The 21,913-nt window shown below is 37.3% G+C and overlaps 1 protein-coding gene and 1 long non-coding RNA gene across 2 annotated transcripts in view; one reads left to right on the top strand and one right to left on the bottom strand.

Moving 5' to 3' along the window:
• Positions 1-8,828: 8,828 nt before the first annotated feature.
• Positions 8,829-21,913, top strand: part of LOC127621660 (platelet-derived growth factor receptor alpha) — a 30,899-nt gene continuing 17,814 nt past the window's right edge. The window contains exons 1-14 of the mRNA XM_052095342.1: positions 8,829-9,013; positions 11,738-11,816; positions 12,391-12,560; positions 14,424-14,586; positions 14,764-14,950; positions 15,113-15,228; positions 15,360-15,650; positions 17,259-17,525; positions 17,686-17,816; positions 18,080-18,248; positions 19,725-19,914; positions 20,342-20,457; positions 20,742-20,868; positions 21,033-21,229. Coding sequence (XP_051951302.1) covers positions 11,759-11,816; positions 12,391-12,560; positions 14,424-14,586; positions 14,764-14,950; positions 15,113-15,228; positions 15,360-15,650; positions 17,259-17,525; positions 17,686-17,816; positions 18,080-18,248; positions 19,725-19,914; positions 20,342-20,457; positions 20,742-20,868; positions 21,033-21,229 — 2,182 coding nt within the window. The 5' untranslated portion in view covers positions 8,829-9,013; positions 11,738-11,758. The remainder of the gene's footprint in view (positions 9,014-11,737; positions 11,817-12,390; positions 12,561-14,423; positions 14,587-14,763; positions 14,951-15,112; positions 15,229-15,359; positions 15,651-17,258; positions 17,526-17,685; positions 17,817-18,079; positions 18,249-19,724; positions 19,915-20,341; positions 20,458-20,741; positions 20,869-21,032; positions 21,230-21,913) is intronic.
• The window catches only part of LOC127621663 (uncharacterized), a 114,419-nt gene continuing 106,514 nt past the window's right edge, over positions 14,009-21,913 (bottom strand). Inside the window, exon 4 of the long non-coding RNA XR_007967887.1 lies at positions 14,009-14,112. This is a non-coding gene — a long non-coding RNA (uncharacterized LOC127621663). The remainder of the gene's footprint in view (positions 14,113-21,913) is intronic.

The following is a 21,913-nucleotide window of genomic DNA, read 5'->3' on the forward strand; positions in this document are numbered from 1 at the left end:
TGTTCCGTCAGAGTTTGGGATAGATTCCTAATTGAGAGGGAAAGCAGGTGAAAATTTGGTCCCACGCAGGTCCTTTCAGATGAGGGATAAATGGCCTCCTTTCACGTCTCGCTTCACGATCATATATTATCGAGGGAAGGCACCTAATGAATATATATTGAATTTCTTATTAATCGAATTAGACTTCACCCCTCGCAGGTGTGTGAGAGAAAGACCGCCCGACAAAAGAGTTTGTAGCCGGTTCGGGACTGACTCACGTTTTTCACACATGGCACGGCTGACTCCGGACACTTGTCACTTTACTAATATCAGAATAATATCAACTCTTGAGTGTGCTCATCTTAATTTTACTACTAACAATCTTAAACTTAAAGACATCCAACAACTAATGCAAATAGTTATCTAAAAAAAATAGAAGACTCAACTTAAGCTTTAGTTTTACAAGTCTTACTAGTTTTAATTAATTTACCATTACTCTCTAACCCCCAAATTTGTCATTAATAAAATCAATCAGGTGGCCTTAATTAAAAAGTACCTGAAATGTCACATTTTGGAATCATAACTCAAATTTAACTCAAAATTATCAAGTAGGCTACAATATTGTGGCCATGTGGGTACCAATAAGTCCTTGTGCTTGAATAAATTATGTATTTTTTATGTACAACGGAATTTATGTAGAAATATACTAACAACTGATATAAAAAATTGTTATATAGTTTTAATTCTAATTCATATTTTTGTTGTTTTGTTGTAGCTGGTTGAAAGTTGTGATTTGTGTGAAGTCACCATGAGGTTGATTAGTGTTACCTCTGGTGAACTTGGAGCCTGTTTAATTTAAGCCATTCTTCTTTACTCAAATGTACTTTACAAAAGTGCAGATTTATGTACACTAAGAAGTCCTGAGGATAAGCCAATGTGTCATATGGCTAACAGAGATTCCATAGTTTCCAGTATACTGTATAAGATGTGCTGTAAATCTATTTAAATAATAAAATAAAAACAACAACACTTTAATCACAGATGAGTTTACTTGTAACTAGTAAACTGTACTTAAATAATTAAGTTAAAAGTACTTGAGTCAATTAAGTATGTTTACTTATAAAAAGTATGCAAACAGATTGCTCGCATAAGGTCACCTAATTCAATTGTACAATTGAATTTTGCAAAATGCTTCTATTTATTATTTAGTTAGTTAGTTCTGTAGGCTAAGGAAAAGTGCATTATCCTATAGCCTATATTTGGGATGTGAGTATAAGGTAAAACAATAAAGCAATCTTTTATTGTGTGTAATGGTATTTAATTGGTCTATCACTTGTACAGGTGGTGCAATTGAGAACTAGATGTATTAGAGAATCCAATGCCGAAAACCAAATATTAAACAGAAACTAAGTACAAATCAGCTCTCCACAGATTACGCATTGTGGCAAAATGTGCAATTACGCATGACAAAGGGCAATTAATAGTAGCCCCTTTAAAGCGCTTGCAGCTGCTTTCGCCTTGAGAGAAGTGGGGCACTCGGGCAATGAATGCCTCCCAAACCTGTTTTGTCTTCATTAGCGGAAAGCGCTTCTTTAATAGTTTAACTGCAGTTTACAATGTTGAAAAACTTGGTTGATGTGACACCCTCACCAGGCTTTTCAGCATGGTTTGGACTCGAGGACTCTGAGTGCCCGTCCAAAACCGATTGTTTCAAAAATGATGGAACTGGGAATTCTAGACACGTGTCCCATCAGTGCTGTCCATGGTGACTTAATTTAGTGGGAACTTGGTCAGCACACAATATGTCCCAAAAGCTTTTGTAAGGCTCTCTAGAATGGGCCCTTTCTGAGACGTGTCAGCTCCTCTTTAAGGCGTCCCATTGTTGCGCTCCTGAGCGTGCCCACTATATTATCAAGTGTGCTTAGTGGCTTTCTAAAAAGAGGTCAGCTTTGAATGAGATAATATATGATTATATTATGTCCGTCACACAATGTTAGAGGAGAGAAGAGCATATTATTCATTACTTTGGCAAACTTATTCAGGTGGAAATCAGGGGGATCAGGGCCTCGTATAAGTAGTCCAGTAACAGTTTGATGTGAACCCCATGACAAAGTCATAAGGGCAAATAACAAGTCAGTACTAAAGTCTGTATTTTAGGCCTGCTTTTTAAGTTTTGCAGAAGAAAAGTGTGAAAACTGTCGAACTGACGACAGGTTCAATCTTCAAAATGAAATCCCCAATAAGTTCATTGCACTCATTTGATTGAACTCAGTTCCTCTGAGAAATGGGATCTCCCAAAACATGAGTATTTCAGTTTGATTAACTTGGAGTTCAAGTAGAGTGAACTTAACAGTTTAAGTTGAGTTAACTAGATGCAAGTACACTTAACTCAGATTTGCTATTTAAATTGTGTTGTTTCTATTGTCGTTAATACTTATTTATTGAATTGATTAAATTTAGATCATACAGAGCTGAAATAAATATCATAACTGATTCTAGGTCAGTCATTAAATATATTTAATTCTCCACAGAAATGCATATACTTACTTGCACTTAATTTGCACATAGGCAAGGAGAACGGAAATAGAGTTAACAGGGTCCAACTTGACCACAGATCACCCTAATGGTGATATCACACGAAACAACTATTTGCAACAACAACAGAATAAAAACACCTATGAATTCTTAATAGCAACTATTTAAATGCCCCAGTATGTTCCCTCTCACCAAAACTTAATGATGGAACATAATTGTGGGTATTCCCCATAGCCTCAATTTTGCACCAATAGTTTGAGTTAGTAACACTTCAAATCTTTTAAGATAAATAAGTTCAATGAACTTAAATATTTGAGTTATGAGCCCACAACTTGACATTTCAAGTAATACTTAATTAAGGCAACTTGATATTTCCAGTAGGCTTTTAACAACTTTAGGATTTACAGTCTTTTTGCTTGAAACAACTGAAATATAGGCTGACGAAAACTTTAACCTCTGTCACATGCGGGGGAGGAGAAGGAGACTGATTTCTGTAATTATTAATAAGTGGCCCATAAAGCCTATATCTTGAAAACGACCGGTGGATATTTTAACTTGTAGTTTTATGCTCTCTCTCCACCAACGTCATTTTGATTGACAGCTTTATATATTTACACGCTCATTCAATCTCTCCCTGTCAGCCATACTGATTAGAATATGCGGGTGAGGTGTTCATATACCCGTGTCATCTTACATTAAACAAAGTGTGACACTGATCCAAACATTCGAGATATAAACGAGCTGTTGTCTTCATTGCACAACTTCTAGATGAACAGAGTTGACAATGAGCAGACTGACGAGACATCACCTTGCTCTGTCGAGTCAATCAGAAATTTGGCATTATGAATAATTGACTTTTTATCCACACTGCAACAACCACGTGACTTGCACCAGGAACACACCTGAGGTCGCGGCCCTTAAAGGCATGTTTTCGTGCACGCACACTTTAGACGACTGTGTGAAGATCGCTTGGGTATTCGGACAGGTGTAGAGTCAAGTCCAAGATGGATTCTCTTGATATGTTCTACAACGAAAACGTCGAATATCTGACACAAGACATCTATGATCCGAACTCACCTCCGTGTTATTATTTACAAAGCAGAGGGCAGGGGACGTATTCTGGGCCGCCATATGATTCACTAGACAACCGTGAGAGAGGAGTTTGCGTACCCTATGAGCTGTCGACATGTCAACACACTTTCCCAGGACAGTGGCATTCAACAAGCTATATCCCGGGTAAAGACCTATGCATCGACGACTGCCGTTTGACCAATGAGCCGGGCCGTGGTGTTGAGGAGGAGCCTTGGGAACAGGGCTTTCCATGGATGAGTGTTTCAAGATCTCAACGACTGCCTAAAGGTGTGTGATTTCCTAAACTGAATTCTATGTCATATTTTGGAGTGTAAATAAATACAATCTTTCTTTGTTTCCTCTGCTGATTGTTTTAAATTAATTAGTGGGCCTGGGGCCCGTGAGAAATTATAGGAACGAATCAGAAACACTTCACGATTCTTCAAACACATACATTTTAGGAAACTACTTCTGCAAGGACTCACAATATCGCAAGAGGAACCGGACCGCGTACAGCAGGGCTCAGCTTCTGGAACTAGAGAAAGAGTTTCTGTTAAACAAGTACATTTCCAGGATCCGAAGGATTGAACTGGCCACGATACTTAACCTGACGGAAAGGCATATTAAAATCTGGTTCCAGAACCGGCGAATGAAGTGGAAAAAGGATGTGTCAAAGAAACACAGAGGGTTGGAACATCAAGAAAAAGACCAACTTCAGAAACATGACTTACCTAAATGTATATAATTACAAACTGTGAATAGAATGGAACCAGGAACCAGAATGTGAAAACAAGAATAATGTTTATAAGATTTGAAATAATTCCACTTTTTTTTTACATAATGTAGTAGCTAATAATTGTTGAGTTGACATTAGAATGACCATTGTTGATAGCTATGCTGCTGGCTATTTATCTTATCTAATTTCATATGAAATGCCCTGTAGACCTGACAATGTTCTGAATCAAAAGGTCAGAGCACTCTATTATGATTTTTATCTCATGTCTACTTCAAAATGATTATGTTGATATATGTGCCATGAAGATCATTTTGTTTATATAAATACACAGTCGTTTTTTTTTTAATGTCTAAATCTATTGCACATACAACAGAAACCAAGTAGGCTATATTTAAAACAGCTTATATGTGAATAAACTTTTGTAGTTTAGGGAATTCATGGTGTGTAATTAATGTCTCTATGAGGCAGACATGCGGTTTTTATTATATCTTGTAATGCAATTTTTTATCAAATATGTCTATGATCATTTTGCATGCAAACGGGATTTTAGGGTAAGATCCAACAGTGTCATGAGAATTCGTCACAATACTACGTGGTGGCGAATTCAAACCGATTTTTACGGCTCCTGCAAAAAGGCACGACTTCATTCATACAAAAACAAACGATTTATGGATAAAAATGAACTTTTGTATGTGGTTTACGAGGAATTTGTTTAGGTTACAATCTGGTAATTACAGTATTATGCTATAAATATGGTTTATGAGGACATTTCTAGTGTCCACATAATTTAAATAGCTTAAAAAACATATTAAACGATGTTTTATTGAAAATGTAAAAATGCAGAAAGTTTTTTGTGAGGGTTTGGTTTAGGGGTTGTGTTAGGCTTAGGGGATATAATTTATAGTTTGTACAGTATAAAAATCATTATGTCTATGGAAAGTCCTCATAATGATGTGTGTGTGTGTGTGTGCGCGCGCGCGCGTGCGTGCGTGCGTGTTTTAACACGCCCCGTTCTGAGCGCATTTGTTGACGCAGTTATAGTTTGCATCCAAGGGCAGCCTTTATTTAGTATTTTGTTTTTCCTATACGCACAGAGCAGACCCGCCTCCAAACTCTCCCGCCCATAAATATATTGCTTATATGAAAACTTTGAAACCTTCAGTATGGGATGACAGCGGGTTCCACTGTCCACACAGTCCTTGCGACCATGAGCTTCAGCACGCTGGACAGCGCGTGTAGTGAAAAGAGCGCGTCAATGCGATCAGTGGTCTCGAAAACTGACCATTATTAGAGTATGCCTGATTACTTAACACTACTGACTACTGCTCACCGTATCTGTTTTTAATCAATGCACAGAAACAAATAGTGAGGGGTTTTAATAGTGAGGTATCTTCTGAAATGTTCCAATGTTATTTTAGAAGTAGGCCTATTAGAGCAGTAGGGCTATATAGGCTTTACTGTATATATGTGATGGTTTTGTACAGAATTATTGAGAGAATCATGTTTGTTGAGTGTTCCAATTAACTGTGATTAGAAGTTAATGCCTGCACCAGGGCAAGTAGGCCAGTATCACATGCTGTGCCAAAGGAACAGCCACAATGTTACACCAAATATAATCTCATTCTTAAATGCAGTAGTTTGCTGTTAAAAATGGTGCATTCTGGGAGATCAAGAGCAGGCTCACTACTAGTTTTACAGTAAAAAGCTTTTCTATGCAAGGAATTGGGGGAAAATTAATATTTAAAATCATGATATCATCTCGGTGAAAGCTGGTGACATATTGAAACATATATTATTCTTTACTGTTTGTAGACGAGAAAATCTTTAACATTGTAACAAAAATATGCTTCATCTGGTAACATCTAAATTAACTGGGGCATTTCAACTTAATGCATTAGGTTACACCAACAAAACTCATTTTAAGGCATTAACAATTTGGCATTATCATATTTATTTTGAGACAAAATATTTATTTGTTTTGTTTGAGGTGATTAAATCAGTTATTTTTTAACAACTGTCTCAAAACTATTTGCCTACGTTGACAAATTTGCACTATAACAATTGTCCCTATATCTACATGATATCGCCAATACCCTTCTTTTACCCCAAGTGTGGGGGCCTTTTAATACAATTATAATAATACAACATTATTTTTTTTTTCTTCTTCTTTTCAAACAATTTATGTTACTCCATCATTATTCTGTAAAGTTACATTTATTTTTTTAAATCTTGATACACTTTGTGAGCAAAAACAAAACATTCTTAAGATGTGAAGTTCGCTTGGGTATTCGGACACACACACACCGCTCCATGTCAAAATGTCAAACCTCAAATCGTTGTTATTACACTCTTTATTAGCAACAATTCATGTTAATAAAGTTAAATTAATTTGTTGTAATGTGGTTTATATACTGAGTCCATTTGTATCACTCTTAGGGGAGCCTAAATTCTCTCTCTCTCTCTCTCTCTCTCTCTCTCTCTCTCTCTCTCTCTCTCTCTCTCTCTCTCTGTCTCTCTCTCATACTGAATAGACTAGAGTTGCAAGGCAAGACTAATGTATATCTAGGCCTACTCCACAGATGGACAAATACGCCACCATGTGGCTGTATCTTTGAATGCTTAGCCTACGCTTTGCGTCAAACACAGTCTGAGATGGGGTAGTCTGAAGTGCTGATGTCCCATCACTGACACAAAGATTATTGCTCATGCTCACGCACGCGTCTCGTATCGGGCATTCTCCTCAATTTAAATGAGAAATTCTGAACAATCGCCTTTTAGTGAAATAATATGGAATAAAAACCGTCAGTTTCACCAACTCGTCTTCTGAATTATAATTGAGAACGAACTAAAGTTTGTCGATCGATTTGTTAATGATGGATTATAACTACAATTCATCATTTAAAAAGCACTCTACGGATATACATTCACTTTTGAGGCAGTCATATGCAGTTATTCTGAATATGTTGCTGTAGACATAGCCTAAATGATGATATGTCTGTGTGACTATTAAATGAAATACCTTAAAAGTCACATAGCGCAGTAATCTTAAGAAAAAAGAACTGTCAGTCGAATTAGAGCTGCATAATTGCGCGTATTGAGACTTTTGTTTGCTCACTTCAGTGCTTTTAAATTGTTCCAAGCTAAAGCACCAATCAAGGCATGCTATTTCTGAAGGCTTCGACCAATTTTAGTCTCAGAGATTAGAGTCCTTTGTTTCAAGAACAAGGGACTCTGTTCTTTTGAGCGCCCTGGCGGCACAAACATGTGGAAATAATTGTACCGAGCGACTGGAGATGTGTGTTTCTCTGCGAGTGTGACGTTCCTCTGAACCGGCTGCAGAAAGAACGGAGAGGGCTAGAGGGGGGCAAGCCTGCCCCGGGGCTTCTTTCACCACATACCGGGTCAGTCATCTGCGCAAAGAGCTGCGAAACACCGTATGCAGGGACACGTTGTGTAATTCATAATGAGCCATTATCTGGAGGCTGGGATTTGTTTGAGAAAGGCTGAAGGGCAAACAGAGGAGAGGAAGTTCCGTTTTTTATTGAAATGTTGCTACACATCTTTCAGATATCAACTGCAGACAGTGCAAATGATCGCACAACTTCATATTAAGCTCATATTAAATGAATCGTTCTTAAATGTTATATATATATATATATATATATATATATATATATATATATATATATATATATATATATATATAAAATAATACATTAAAAAAAGCAATTGAGAGACGCGCGTTATAATGAATTTGTTCCTTATGTTAGAGCGCCCCCTGCAAGCGTCACTACATGCGTTGGACGGGACCCTATTTTGCCATTGTCTCTGCTAAATGGACCGCTTCACAGTCAGACTGCAGCTTACTTATCTGAAAGACTCAGGCATTCATCTTTTTATATTTAGAGACCTATACTTGAGCTAACATTAGACATTGCAGGACAAAATGTAAATGTTGCAGAAATTCTTGTAATTCCTGAAGACGAGCATAAATGAAAAGCCGACATTTAAAGTTAAATCCCGAATTGCTATCATGTAAAAGCTGGACATGATGAGAGCGCTATGGCAATGTTAATCGAGTTGCTGAATGAAATCTGCCCATTTCCATTTTTTTATTTTATTATTATTATTATTATTATTATTATTATTATTATTATTATTATTATTAATTTTATACTTGGACTAGATTAAGCCTCTGTAAAAACACTTTATATGGGTCACTTGACTTCATTGTCCCAACAAAAATATCCCTTTATTCAAAAGGGACCCTTTTACACTTACAAAAACATATGGTCCTTTTTTTCCCAACTCAACTGCTTTTCATGCAACTCCTTCCAAACTGCAGAGCACGGAGAAATCTGACTCCTTTTTGAAATTGCATTTTGACTCTTATTTTGAAAGGACGCCTTGGGCAGAGGGAGAGGAGGGGCCGTTTCCTGAGAGTTATTTACTTTGAGCCAGATGATTAGTTCTCTGGGAAGGATGGACTGTAACATTGAATCAATTACAGGTCACTGTTGCAGAGGCGCATTTGTGTGAGCGGCCGTAGTGCGGGACGGAGGAGCACAGCACAAGGGAGAGGATTACTACTGCTTTGAGGACCCTTGGGCTGATTAGAGTATTTACAAGAGCTTTGCAATTGATTTAACCTATTCTTTCATTAAGGAGAACAACCAAAAGGATTAAGAAAAGGTATTGTATGTTTAAATTGGTTTAGTTAGGATAATTAGTTCCCTTTGTAGTTCTTTCATGCAAAGTTTCCTACAGACTTTCTGAAACATTAAAACCTTTAAGTATAGGCAGTTATTGAACTTTTTCAAACTAATTTAAGATAATTTAGTTTTGAGCAATTGCGTTATTAAATTAATTAGGCTAGTTGTAGTAGGCAGCCTTACTATTTCTGAAACGATCAGTAAAAAGAAAAGAAGAAAAAAACAAAACAGGCACACACACACACACACACACACACACACAAATGGATTTTAACATTCAAAGCCATTCATTTTTCAACAAGCTAAGTAATTTACTTTCAGAAGATATGTGGATATTACTCTTACAATGGACACGTAAATCATTATATTCTTGGGGAAAATGTGCTTTTTCGAACGGGATTACACAATTTTTCCCCCCCCAAGGATTCACAATGTCACCGTTAACTCAAAAACTGAATCTTAGTTTGAGCCCATGCAGGCGCGCAGCTGGAGGTGTCTCTTCCCGTGGATTGGCGCAGCTCTGGAATCTAATGGCAAACACATTTCAGACGGGATTTCGACTTTGGGAAGTCGTTTGCCTCCTATTATTTGAATTGGATGTTCACGATGACCATACTGGAATACCGTACAGCTTGGATTAATTTGTGGGACTCAAATGTGTTTATTTTGTTTATTGTGGGATGTTGGAGTCAAATCCCAGATTAAATAAAAACTTATTTAGCGCCTTCCGCCACCAAGAATGATTTTGATGATGCGAATTTAATTCGCATTAAATGTTGGCACGCTGAACCAACATTTTGAATGGGCCAAACTTCTCCCACATCTGGATTAATTTGCTATTATTTAGGCACCCGGGAGACCTTGTTGCTTTACGCGGACTCATAAATCAAGTCTGGAATGGTGAACAAACTTTGGATAGTGCAATAAAGTAAACTGGTGTTTTGTGGTTGGTTTTGTTTTGTTTGTTTTTTAAAAGTCAATCACACATTTTCCCCTTTTCTTGGAATTGCCTTTTTCTCTGCAATAATCACAGATGCACCCAGAAACTTTACTTTGCCAGACTATCCTTAAACCAGTTTCTACTATTCCCGTGGAAATTCACTTATAGGTTTGCGTGAAGTTAGGGTGTTGGATGACACCCCTTGCTCAGCTGTTGTTCGAAAGTGTCAGCCGATCGCTTGTCTTTGGCAGCCAGTTGCGCATCTGTGTGTGTGTGTGTGGGGGGGGTGAAAACACCGCTGGACAGACCGATGAGTGTTATCAAGAAGCGTACCTTTTCAAAGACGGGATTGTCTTTTCAGAAAGTGTCTCAGGCATGGACCCCACGGCAATGCAACGGATTCTCAAACTGCGGGACAGAAAGGGTTCGACTAATTACAGTCTTACTCCACACCCCCGAATTCACCGAGGATAATTCACTTGAGAGGGCTGAGATGAGCAAACGGCTGATCTTCAGTCTTCTTCGGGCTGTAAAAACAGATTAGAGTTTTCTTTTCTTCTTTTTTTTTCTAGGGTCTGACAACACTTTGAAGTGGACCTTACTGCACAGACTATTCAAAACAAGTCAGACATAACCCTTAATCGATTAAAAAAATATAATAAAAATGTTGCCATTTCATCAGAGGAAAAAACATGTGGCTCTAATGCTGCATGTCTTCAGAGTAATTACAATTTGCCTTAAACTGACCACTTCAGATTGAGTGGCACTGACTGTCTGCTGAAGCGCTGATGGAATCCAGGGGTCCGAGGATCAGACAGACAGAGATAAAACACAGAAGTGCGGAATGTCTGATTAGAAACACTGCAATGAGCTCCGTGACAAGCATTTAAACTAGTGACGGAGCTATTTAAATAACGAGAATACAAACTTATCGGAATACAAAAACGACTGTGCTGTATGATTGCGATTGAATTTAGACACGTAGAGAACATTGTGACGTCATAAAAATTATTTAAATATACTAAACTATTAAAGTTTGGTAAACTGTTCAAAATGCCTACTTAAATTAGGCATAGGCATAACAATGATGCTGTCCATCAGCAGTCTGATGCAGTTCCATCTTATTTTTGTATTATTTATTTATTTTATTTTTTTTGCTTTATGCTTCTATTTTTGGATTAGACCTATACGTATGCGTAATTTCTTTTTTTTTTTTTGTTTTTGTTGTTGTACTGATATGGTGAGAAAACATCATCTTTTCATCTTTGCATTGCTACAACTCGTTTATCTTGACTACACTCACTGCGGCGATCAGTGTGCTTCGCGATATTATGTACTGTGTCTCCCCCTGGCGGTGTAAGAAAGCTGATCCAAACTAACCAAGCGTTCCCTTGGCAGTGGCTGGCGTCAATTTACTGATTTAACAGCGTCCAACGCCTTTAAAGACTTGTCTTGGCATTGAACCTTTCCAAAACTTTCTGCTGCCAGTGATTAAATGGTCTCTTCAGACTATCTGACCTATTACTCGATAGAGGTTCGTTTTTGTACAATGGACACAAGAGAAAAGTTCAAGTAGTAATTAACCCAGAAATGATAATAAATATAAATTAAACTGTAACTGTGCGTTTTCATGTTTTAAAGAATTATGAGGTCTTTTCCCAATAGCATGTTCTCTTTCCACTCATGTTATTCATTTAAAGTATCATGTTTTTACTTCTAACACTTGTTTTATTTTTAAATTTTTAAATTTTTTTGTCCCCTCAGCTGAGCACAATCTAACTGACCATGGGAGTTCTGGAGACACATCTCATTCTTGGGATTGTCTTACTAGGAGTGTTTTCAGGTACATGGAAGGGACAACAGACAGAAAGAATAAAAAGCATGGAGGAAAAATAGAAACGTGTTAAAATTTAGCTAAAGAAAGAATATATAATGCTACAGTCACAAAAGCTTTTTCTTTTTTTGTTTGGCAACACTTTGCAATTAGCTTGTATTTGTTAACATTAGTCAGTGCATTAGGTATCATGAACTAAAATGAACAATATATTTTGTACAGCATTATGAATTAAATTATTCATTGTTACAATGAAAAAACTTGTTTGCCTTCTGGTTATCATAACTTAAAATATAGAGTTAGAATAACTGCCCTGGACTGACCATGTTGTGATATCAAATCAATCAATCAAATCAATCAAATCACTTTATTGTCACACGACCATGTACACAAGGTGAAAGTCTTGTGTGCAGTTCTGAGCAACATAGCAGTCTCAGTTTTATAGAATTGAATTTAATCTGCACCAAGTCAACTGCTCCTTATTCCACTCATGCACACATTATGATTTTTATTAACAGAGAATGAATGAGTGAGAGTTAAACATAATTTGTTCATATTTTGAATGATTTTATTTTAATTCAAGATAAGATTACACATCAGAACTTACACACAGATGCGGATGAACTAAAGGACTTCAGCATTGAGCTAAGAGCCACTGTGGAGGATTTGAAAGAGGGGGATGCGTTCAATCTCACCTGTGAAACTCCACCTGGACATGCTTTCCGCCAACAATGGCTGCATCCCCAAAAACAGGCAAGGCCCTTATTTGTGAGAAATCTCTTTTCTTTATGTTTGTTTTGCTCTTTCCCTTTCAGTTTTGTGCTTCATGTAAATAAAGTAGACTTGTGTAAAACCAAAGTGTTACTGCACATACTGAAAATACAGCAAGTTTAAACCCTCTGGTGTGGTGCAGAGGTGCATTCTGGTCAAATGCAAAAAAAGTGAAGGTAGAAAGCTCAAAGGAAAGAAGTGACACTAATTTACTGTGCACTCTGACCTATGACCTGCATGTCCTTTGAGTGTTTGAGAGAGATGTGTGTTTCTCACCTCTATGAGCCATCTGTGATCTTGTTAATGCGCAGGTGTGTGCGGGAACATAGGAAAAGTGTGTAGGAAATCACTTTAAACCAAATGTATTTGAGCATGTTTGAGGTATGCTTCAATTGTAAGAGGCAGCACTTTTCATTCTGTGAAATATGTGTGTGCCTTAGTTAATTAGTTAATGAGTGAGTTTGTAAGTTAGCTAGTTTTTTAGTTATTATGTTACTTAGTTACAATATGCGCACTTGCAATCTCTATAAATATCACTCAATGTTTAACAAAATAATTGTATTAAACCAGGACACTGTAAAAAGTGGTTACATGCAGTTGTTACCTTAAGGTGACAGGGAGAGTTCAGCCAAAATAAAAAGTCTCTCATCATTTACTCACCCTCATACCATCCCAGTTGTTTATTATTTTCTTTCTTCTGCAGAACACAAACAGATATTTTTAGAGGAATATTTCAACTCTATAGATCAATTCAATGCAAGTGAATTGTGACCAGAAATTTTAAGCTCCAAAAAGCATATAAAGGCAGTATAAAAGTAATCCATATGACTCTAGCGGTTTAATATATGTCTGCAATCACTTTGGCTGAGAAACAGATCAATAATACAATCCTATTTAAAAATAAGTCTCTACTGTCGCTTTCAGTATGTGAAAGTGAAAGTTGAGATTCATAGTAAAAAAGGACTTAAATATTTAAGGACTTAAACATCTGTTTCTCACCCACACCTTTCATATCACTTCTTAAGACATGGATTTAACCACTGGAGTCACGTGAATTACATTTGTGCTGCCTTTATCTGATTTTTGGAGCTTCAAAGTTCTGGTTACCATTCACTTGCATTGTATGGACCTACAGGGCTGAAATACTGTTCTAAAAAATCTTTGTTTGTGTTCTGCAGAAGAAAGAAAATCATACACATCTGTGATGGCATGAGGGTGAGTAAATTATAAGAGAATAATTTTTTGGGGGCAGTTTGTGAATGTCCATACGTGTTTATGTCTTTGTTTTGTGGAAACATGTGAATATATTTCAGTAAGATGGAATTTATAATGTAGTTTCAAATTAGTCTTTAAGAAGCTTTATCTTTAAAAATAAGAGACCAGTTTTGTGGAATTGTGTATAGTCCTTCTAAGTCCTTTCTGGACTGGTGCCAGGCTGGGCTCTGCTGAGCTTGTTGATGGGTTAGCAGTGTTTTTCTGTGATCACAGCCCTTTAAAATACTCTTGAGGGATGATTTATCTCCAACAGGCTCCACTAAAATGGAAAGATGGGGAAGGGGAAGAAAAAGAATCAGCAAATCATAATTTCATATAAACCAAATTTAAATTAACTGGTTTGATTCAAGTCAAAAATATTTTTTGAACATTACTGAATCAACCTAAAAATATTTGGTTTCACCAATAAAACAAATTTTAAGGATTATATCAGGTAGAAATAGCTCCTTAAGGTACACATTGCAGGTTAACACTTTTTGAAGTGAATGTATTCATAAAATACACAATGCACATATTTCTGTGTATGAACTGCTCATAATTTCTGTCTCAATGTTCTCTCTATCAATTCAGGCCAGAGAGGCTATTCCAATGAAATTAACTTTCCCGGACAAGGTTCAGTACATCCTCAGCATCCCAAAAGCCTCTTTGGCAGACTCTGGACACTATGAGTGTGCTGTAACTGAACAAATCATTGGACGTACCAAGTCTGCCAGCCTGAGTATCACAGTCCACAGTATGTCCTTTTCTTTTTGTCTAAACCTTCTCACTTAGATTCACACACCCCTGTTTTCACCATTAAAACCAGTAAAAGGAAATGGGCTGAACAGATGTGGTGTAGTAGACAATCTATCAATGTGCTTACAGTATTTTTCTTTCTTTCATTCTTTCTTTCTTTCTGTCTGAACTTCAGAGAGTGATTTTGTGGAAGTTATATCTAATGGTATTGAGCCAGTGGAGATTGTCTCTCTTCTGGAAGACAAAGAGTTCACCATTTACATTGATTCTGACCCTGAACCTAAGGTCAGTTGGTTCAAAGATGGCCTTCCATTGGATGAAAGTTTTATCTCCACCAAGACCACTCATCTGCAAGGCCTCAGGTAAAACTTCACAATATAGTTCCTCTTACATAGTGACCTTGCATTTCATAGGTATCTATCACATCTGGCACATACTTTCTAAAATGAATCTCTATGAATTGGATAATATATGTTTCGTAATAGAGCCCAACACGTCTCAAGATCAGTTTTTTTCTGACAAAGGTATGAGAATATCTTTGTTCTCCAACACCCCATTGAGGAGGACAGCGGCATCTATGAGATTGTTGCATCTGCTGGCTCCAGGAGTTCAAGATTTTCATTTAAACTCTTGGTTGAAGGTATGATTATTTAAAGCAAAGCCAAACTATGTATGAAGTCGACATCTAAAGCAACAGTGTGTATCAACAGAGATGTGAAAGAGAAATTCATAGAAAATTGTCTGTGTTGATCAAAGTGTTTCTTTGTACAGCCGTGTACCAAGTGTCACCACTAATGGTGCTGGCTCCAGTGATGTGGCCCCAGAGGGAGAGCATGGAAGTGTCTCTCCACTCCATTTTCCGACTCACATGTCGGGGTCAGGAAGAGCTCTCCTGGCAGGGCCCCATCTATCTTCATGATCAGACCTACACTCAAAAAAAAGGACTATTCATATCCACTGTGACTGTTGACAATGCAACAGCTGCCCACACTGGAGAGTACACCTGCTTCTACGAGGCCAGTAATAACACTGATGGGAGCACCATCTACATATATGTTCCAGGTTGGCCTTCTTGTGACTCTTATGCTGCGTTCACATCATGTCAGAATTACTGTAATTACAAGACAACTCTACGATTGTACAACGAGGCCACATCCACACTAATACGTTACCTAACGTTATCGTTATTCAAAATTTGCGATACTACAGAGCGTTTTTTTTTTTTGTCTCCATCTTTGGGGAAGGAAAAACGACAGTAAAGTTCTCTTTCAAAATTCACTAACAACACCACAACACTTCATAAATGCCTCTAAATCAGCACATTTTACCATAACATAGCAAACATTCACAGTCAGCAACTGGTAACATTCGATGCGAAATGTATTTATTTATTTATTATTTGCTAAATATTCAGCTGTGGAAGATTTTACCTTGAGTATTGTTCAGTGTGAAATAACAGTAGAAATAGCCTAAAGCATATTAATGCCCAATTGAAGATATATTTACTGTTTTGAACATACATTTTATATTTCTGGAAAATTTTGCAAAATTGGCTGCAAATACACACAGTTTATCCAATAGTAATCCAATGCTTGTTTTTAAGTGAGAAAAGATTAATGAATGATGTGGTCATTGAATGCGTTTTGTATTAAAACATTGGCAAAATGATCCACATTTCAGTCCACAGACACTGGTGTTGATAATATAAAGAGTTAAATGTGTACTATGTGTTGAGAAAAACTCATAACCAATTGTAAAAACTGTAATCATTACGTAACTCCTCTATATGCTCTAGTAAAATTTTAAAAAGCAAGGCAACAGGCAACACCTGCTATAATAAAATGGCATATCAAACAGAAATATGTGTCAACTACGTTTAAAGGTGCACTCAGTAACTTTTGTCCTAGTGTCATATTGGACTTATACTGACACCTTGCGGCTTGGATGCAGCATCATTTAAAATCAATAGTTTTCAGATTCAGATGTCATTGTAGAAAGGTAGTATTGACTGTCAGCCTTGAATAATTTAATGAGTGATTGAAAGTGTCAAATAACAGGACGGTTACTGAGATTAAGCGAGTAGTATCCGGCTGGTCATGTGACTCTAACATGGCAGCCCTCATGTGCGGACCCTCTCCATGAATAAAACAGCTCTTATAAGGTTACTGATATGACTGGAGTCTTAATTTTAATGTGAATGGTCAAGATTTCCTACATATATTGCAAAATTACAATTCATGTACTGTATATAGGAGTTCAACTTTTTAAATTAGGACATAATTACTGAGGGCACCATTAACTGTGGACGCGCATTCTATTTAGTTTTTTGTTTTTTACTTGACCTCCCAAATGTCCAGTTGGAGCTTTTATCAAATTCTGAGTTTCTAACTTGCAATTACGAGTTTGACAAAGATGTACAGTAAATGGTTTTTACATGTCAGAATCCTGTAATTATGATATTCACCACATGATGTGAACGCACAGTTATTGATATAGAAAGTTAAGAGATGACAGAAAATGAAGGATAGAAGAGAAATGAAGCTGAATTGTAAAATGTGAAGTTGTTTTTACTCTAATCTTTTCATGTGAATTAAGCCGTTTAAAACTATACATGGCAAACTGACCTTGTTTTTCTTTCCCACAATCGCTTTTACCCATCAATACATTCAGATCCAAAAACACCGTTTGCACCTTCCATGACTGCCTTTGACAACCATGTGCTGTCAAGTCATGAGGAAATGGAAATCCCATGCCGTGTGACAGACCCCAGCACCAGTGTCTCTCTGGTTCACATTGAGACGGATCAGGTTTTACCCAGCATCTATGACAGCAAGAGAGGTTTTGTTGGCCTCTTCGTTGCTGGGACATACGTCTGCAAAGCCCTCATTGGTGGACAGGAGCACGATAGTATAGAGTACATTGTTCATGGCTGGACAGGTAAGATATGCAGATTAACAGTTAGAATGAAAGAGAGATGGACATTTTATATTTATTGCATGTATCTAGTCTTGGTCTTGAAAAGACCTGTTAGATGTGGCTCAGGAGGCACCATATTCTGTAAGACAGAAATTACTTTCTTAATTATATGGTTTTTCAGGAGGCTCTGAGCTGAGAGTTGAGCTACGGGCAGAGAAGAGGGCTCTGTTGGTGGGTGAGACCATCACTGTGGACTGTGTGGCTAGAGGCAGTGAGATGCTGGATGACCACTGGAAGTACCCTGGAAAACTGGTGAGATATACAGCTACAAAGTAGTGCCTAAAAGTGATATTAATCCAAGTGCACATACGTATGAACATTAATTATCTTTAATTACCAACCCGCCCATTGTATTTCTATAACAGAATCATTGAATTAGCATATTGACCCTTTTTTTTTTGCAGAACTCTGCTTTCAGTGTATACATCTCAGGTTGTCAACTGTTTGTTTTTTATTCATTTTGGATGAATAAGATATAGTTCACTTTATCTCTCTCTCCCTCTCTCCTCTCTCAGGCGAATCGAGGCGTAAAGACAGTAAAGGAGAATAAGAAAGATCTGGAGATCTTTTATACTCTCAAATTGTCTAATGCCTCAGCAAAAGACAGTGGTATCTACACCTGCTCCATCACTGACATTATGAGCAATGAGAGCCAAACCAAACAGCTCACTATTACAGTCTATGGTACAGAGACCATATATACACTCACACAAACATACACAATAATGCATGATTTTCACTGTATATGGCAAATTGACCTCTTGTAGGTGACTAAACTGTTATTATCTAATATTTAGCTATGATTAGTACACTGTAAAAAGTGGGAACCTGCAGTTGTAACCTTATCCTCCTGAGACCCGAACGTGATTGATGTATGCGTTTTCCATTTCCCTTTTTGATTTGTAACTAGTAGCACCTAATAAACATGCATAAATAAATTAAATATAAAATTCTAGAGCAAATAGTTTTCCTAATAATTGATGGAAACATATGTGGACAGTGGAACTAAGTTGTGAAATTTTAAACAATACCAAGCCATAGAAAGTATGATTTTTGTTTTTGTTTATCAAATGTTTATTATGTTTCCAGGAGTGTTTAGTATTCATGTTTGTCCCATGTCTGCCAAACATATTGAGTGGAACATCAACTGCAGCCTGAAACTGAACTTTTTATAGGAAGTTTGGATTTAATGCACTTGGCTTCATAGGAAAGCTATAGTATCATCTCTTGCTCCCTTGCTCTCTATATAGTGAATGACTTAACCTCCAGTGTGTTTTCTGTCTGCACTGGTCTCAGAACAGTTCGAAATGCACCTTATTTTTATCCTAACTCAATATAAAGCCTCTGAAAGCTTGTGCATGAACCCATTGATTCTCAATGTGATAATGCACAGTAAATATAGGATTTCTAAGAACAAAATCCGGTAGAGTACACATTAGTGAGCGTCAGCAGTGAGGTGCTTTGCTATAAATCGCTCAAATAGAAAAAAATGGCATTTTGGATGAAACTAGAGACTCTAATCTTTTCGAAGCAAGCAGGTTTCAGTGTAAAAACGTAATTAGGTTTCTTACCAAATGTTGTTTTGTTGCCGTTTCTCCCAAAGACAAACTCCGCTGTGGTTAGTTCCATGTTGTTTTGTCACATGACTCCATGTGTTGAAAGTTAAACACTACTGACAGCACAGAGTCTCCTTAACTGAGATCAGTGGGTTAAAATTAATTGAAATTATGTATTGCATATAGTAAAGCCAAAATACAACATCCTCGCATGTGTACGAGGGGTCTCATGAGGTTAATGTGCTATATCTACCTCTCTAGGTTAAGGTAAATCATATTTTTCTTGAATCCAGTTAATTTAGATGCTAAAACATTTTAGGTAAACATTTGTTTAATTGTACAAACAATGTCTTGTCAGGTAACCTAAAAAATGTGTTCTATGTTGTAACTAGTATAAATTAACTGGTTTCAAGTAAAAAAATATCCTTTAATTTGACTAAATACACCGAGTAAAATTAATTTGTAGGGGTTAGATAAAGGAGATGTATATCCCTGTGGGAACAATTGTACGTTACATCTTAACAGTGTATGTCCTTACCAAACTAGACACTCATATGCAGTCATTTCAGTGACCCTAATGTTCCCTTATGGGTTTTGCCTGCAGATCATGAGTTTGTGCACCTGAATCCAGAGTTTGGTGCAATGGAGACTGCTATGCTCGATGAAGTTCGTGAGTTCAGGGTGGACATAGAGTCTTTCCCCGCCCCAAAAGTTACATGGTTAAAGGACGGTTCCATCCTTGGAGACGTCGCTGCAGAAATAAACACCAATCTTCTGACAATCAGTGAGACCAGGTGACCATTGTGGCCTGTTTAAAGGTTCTGTAATTTACAGGTGACTTAAATTGCTTAAAGAGATCCTTCACCCAGAAAAGGAACTTCATGTTGTTTCTTTCTTCAATGGAACACAAAAGGAAATGTGATGCTCAGTCACCATTCACTCCCATTGCATCTTTTGTCCATATTAGGAAATGTAATGGTGACTGAGGATAACTTTCTCCCTAACATCTCCTTTTGTATTCTATTGAAGAAAGAAAGCTCACAGAGGTTTGCTTTCAACATGATGGTGAGTATATGATGAGAGAATTTAGATGTTTGGGTAAACTATACCTTTAACATTTTTACTAATTAAAAGTTCATATTACAATTGGAAATTAGTATTCCAATTTTTCTACGCAAGTAACATAACTTTCCTATTGAAGCTGTTGTGTTGTGTGTGCAGTTACCAGGGTGTGTTGACCCTGATCAGGGCTAAAGCAGAGGACAGTGGGAATTATACCATCAGAGCAGAAATAGATGACCTGACTACCAGCAACAGCTTCTACCTTCAGGTGAAAGGTGGGACCATTTCCATTTTTTTATCTACAGGTTTTCTCTGTCACTGCTTTGTTTAACAAAATTTACATGTGTTTGCTTTTGTCTCTGCTTGCTGTTTATCTTGGTGCACCTCTACATCTTCCATGGCCACTATTTACATACATTTGTTTATGTTTATCTTGTTGTCAACTGGAGAATCTTTGTTAAACAATTGTAGCTAAGGAACATGTGTTATGCTATACATGGGGACTGTTTTTTATGTATCTCTTGTGTGTTAGCAAGTATTTGTCTGTGACCTCTCACAGTTCCGCCTGTTATTGTGGAGCTGATGGATCTCCACCATGGTTCTGCTGCTGGCCAGGCAGTGGTGTGTACTGCTGGGGGTTTCCCCATCCCTGTTGTGGAGTGGTATATTTGCAAAAACATTAAACAGTAAGCAGGATTCCTCATACTATTTTTGTTTTATCCTTATTTCTCGCTCTTTTCTTATGTGCAAACAGAAAGTAGGGGACATGTGGGTACATCACTGGAATTTAAAGTAATCTTGACATCATGATGACCGCACACTGTTCTAACTTCTGTAATCACCTCACCAGCTGTGCCAACGATTCCTCCCCGTGGTTGCCTCTTCAGACCAACTCTACAGACATTTCGGTGGAATTACGTATCATTGAGGACAACCACATTGAGAGCCAGGTCGTCTTCGGCCATCTTAAGAGCACGATTGCTGTGCGTTGTCTGGCCAGGAATGACATGGGCATTGTTTCACGGGAAGTTAAACTAGTGTCAAGTGGTAAGAGGCCTGATCTAGTCTCTCTTTTTACTACTCTTTTAAATTTAGAGCAACTGAGTTGATATCAGTCCATTCATCTGAATTGCTTTTAATACCTTTAGCATCTCCTAGTATCACCGTTTGCCATGGATTCACAGGGTATACAAAGTCTCAAGCTGATTTGAATCACAGGTGTACAGTTTATTTAGGGAAGTAGGCAGGGAGCTTTGAGGCAGGGAGTAGGTCCGTACTGAGGTTTTGTTTTGTTTGTTGAGATTTAAGTAGATATTTGCTAAGATGTTTACTGCCCAGCAGCTCTCTCATCATCCATACTATAGGACAATCTGACTGTTTTGGTTATCTCTGTATATTAAATTGTGTGTGTTAGGTCATATTTTGTCTATATTATCGGCACCAAATAGCCTGACAATGAGAGTCAAATCTGAAGTCACACACAAGGAAAAAATGCTTTATAAACATACTAAAAATGTCTTAAAGAAAATTAAAAAATGCAAAAAGGATTACGTTTAGGGGATAGAAAATATCATCAATCAATGGTGCTGTATACTCAACAATTGCTGCTTTTCTGAAGCCCTACATCTGTTAGCTTCATTTTGTAAACTGTGCTTTTCTTGTTAGGCTCCCCATGTAGATTTTCTGTGATAGATTTCTCAGATGTACTGTCTTTAGACAAATCCATATGTG

The sequence above is a fragment of the Xyrauchen texanus genome, chromosome 28, assembly GCF_025860055.1.
Source record: "Xyrauchen texanus isolate HMW12.3.18 chromosome 28, RBS_HiC_50CHRs, whole genome shotgun sequence".
Lineage (NCBI taxonomy): Eukaryota > Metazoa > Chordata > Actinopteri > Cypriniformes > Catostomidae > Xyrauchen > Xyrauchen texanus.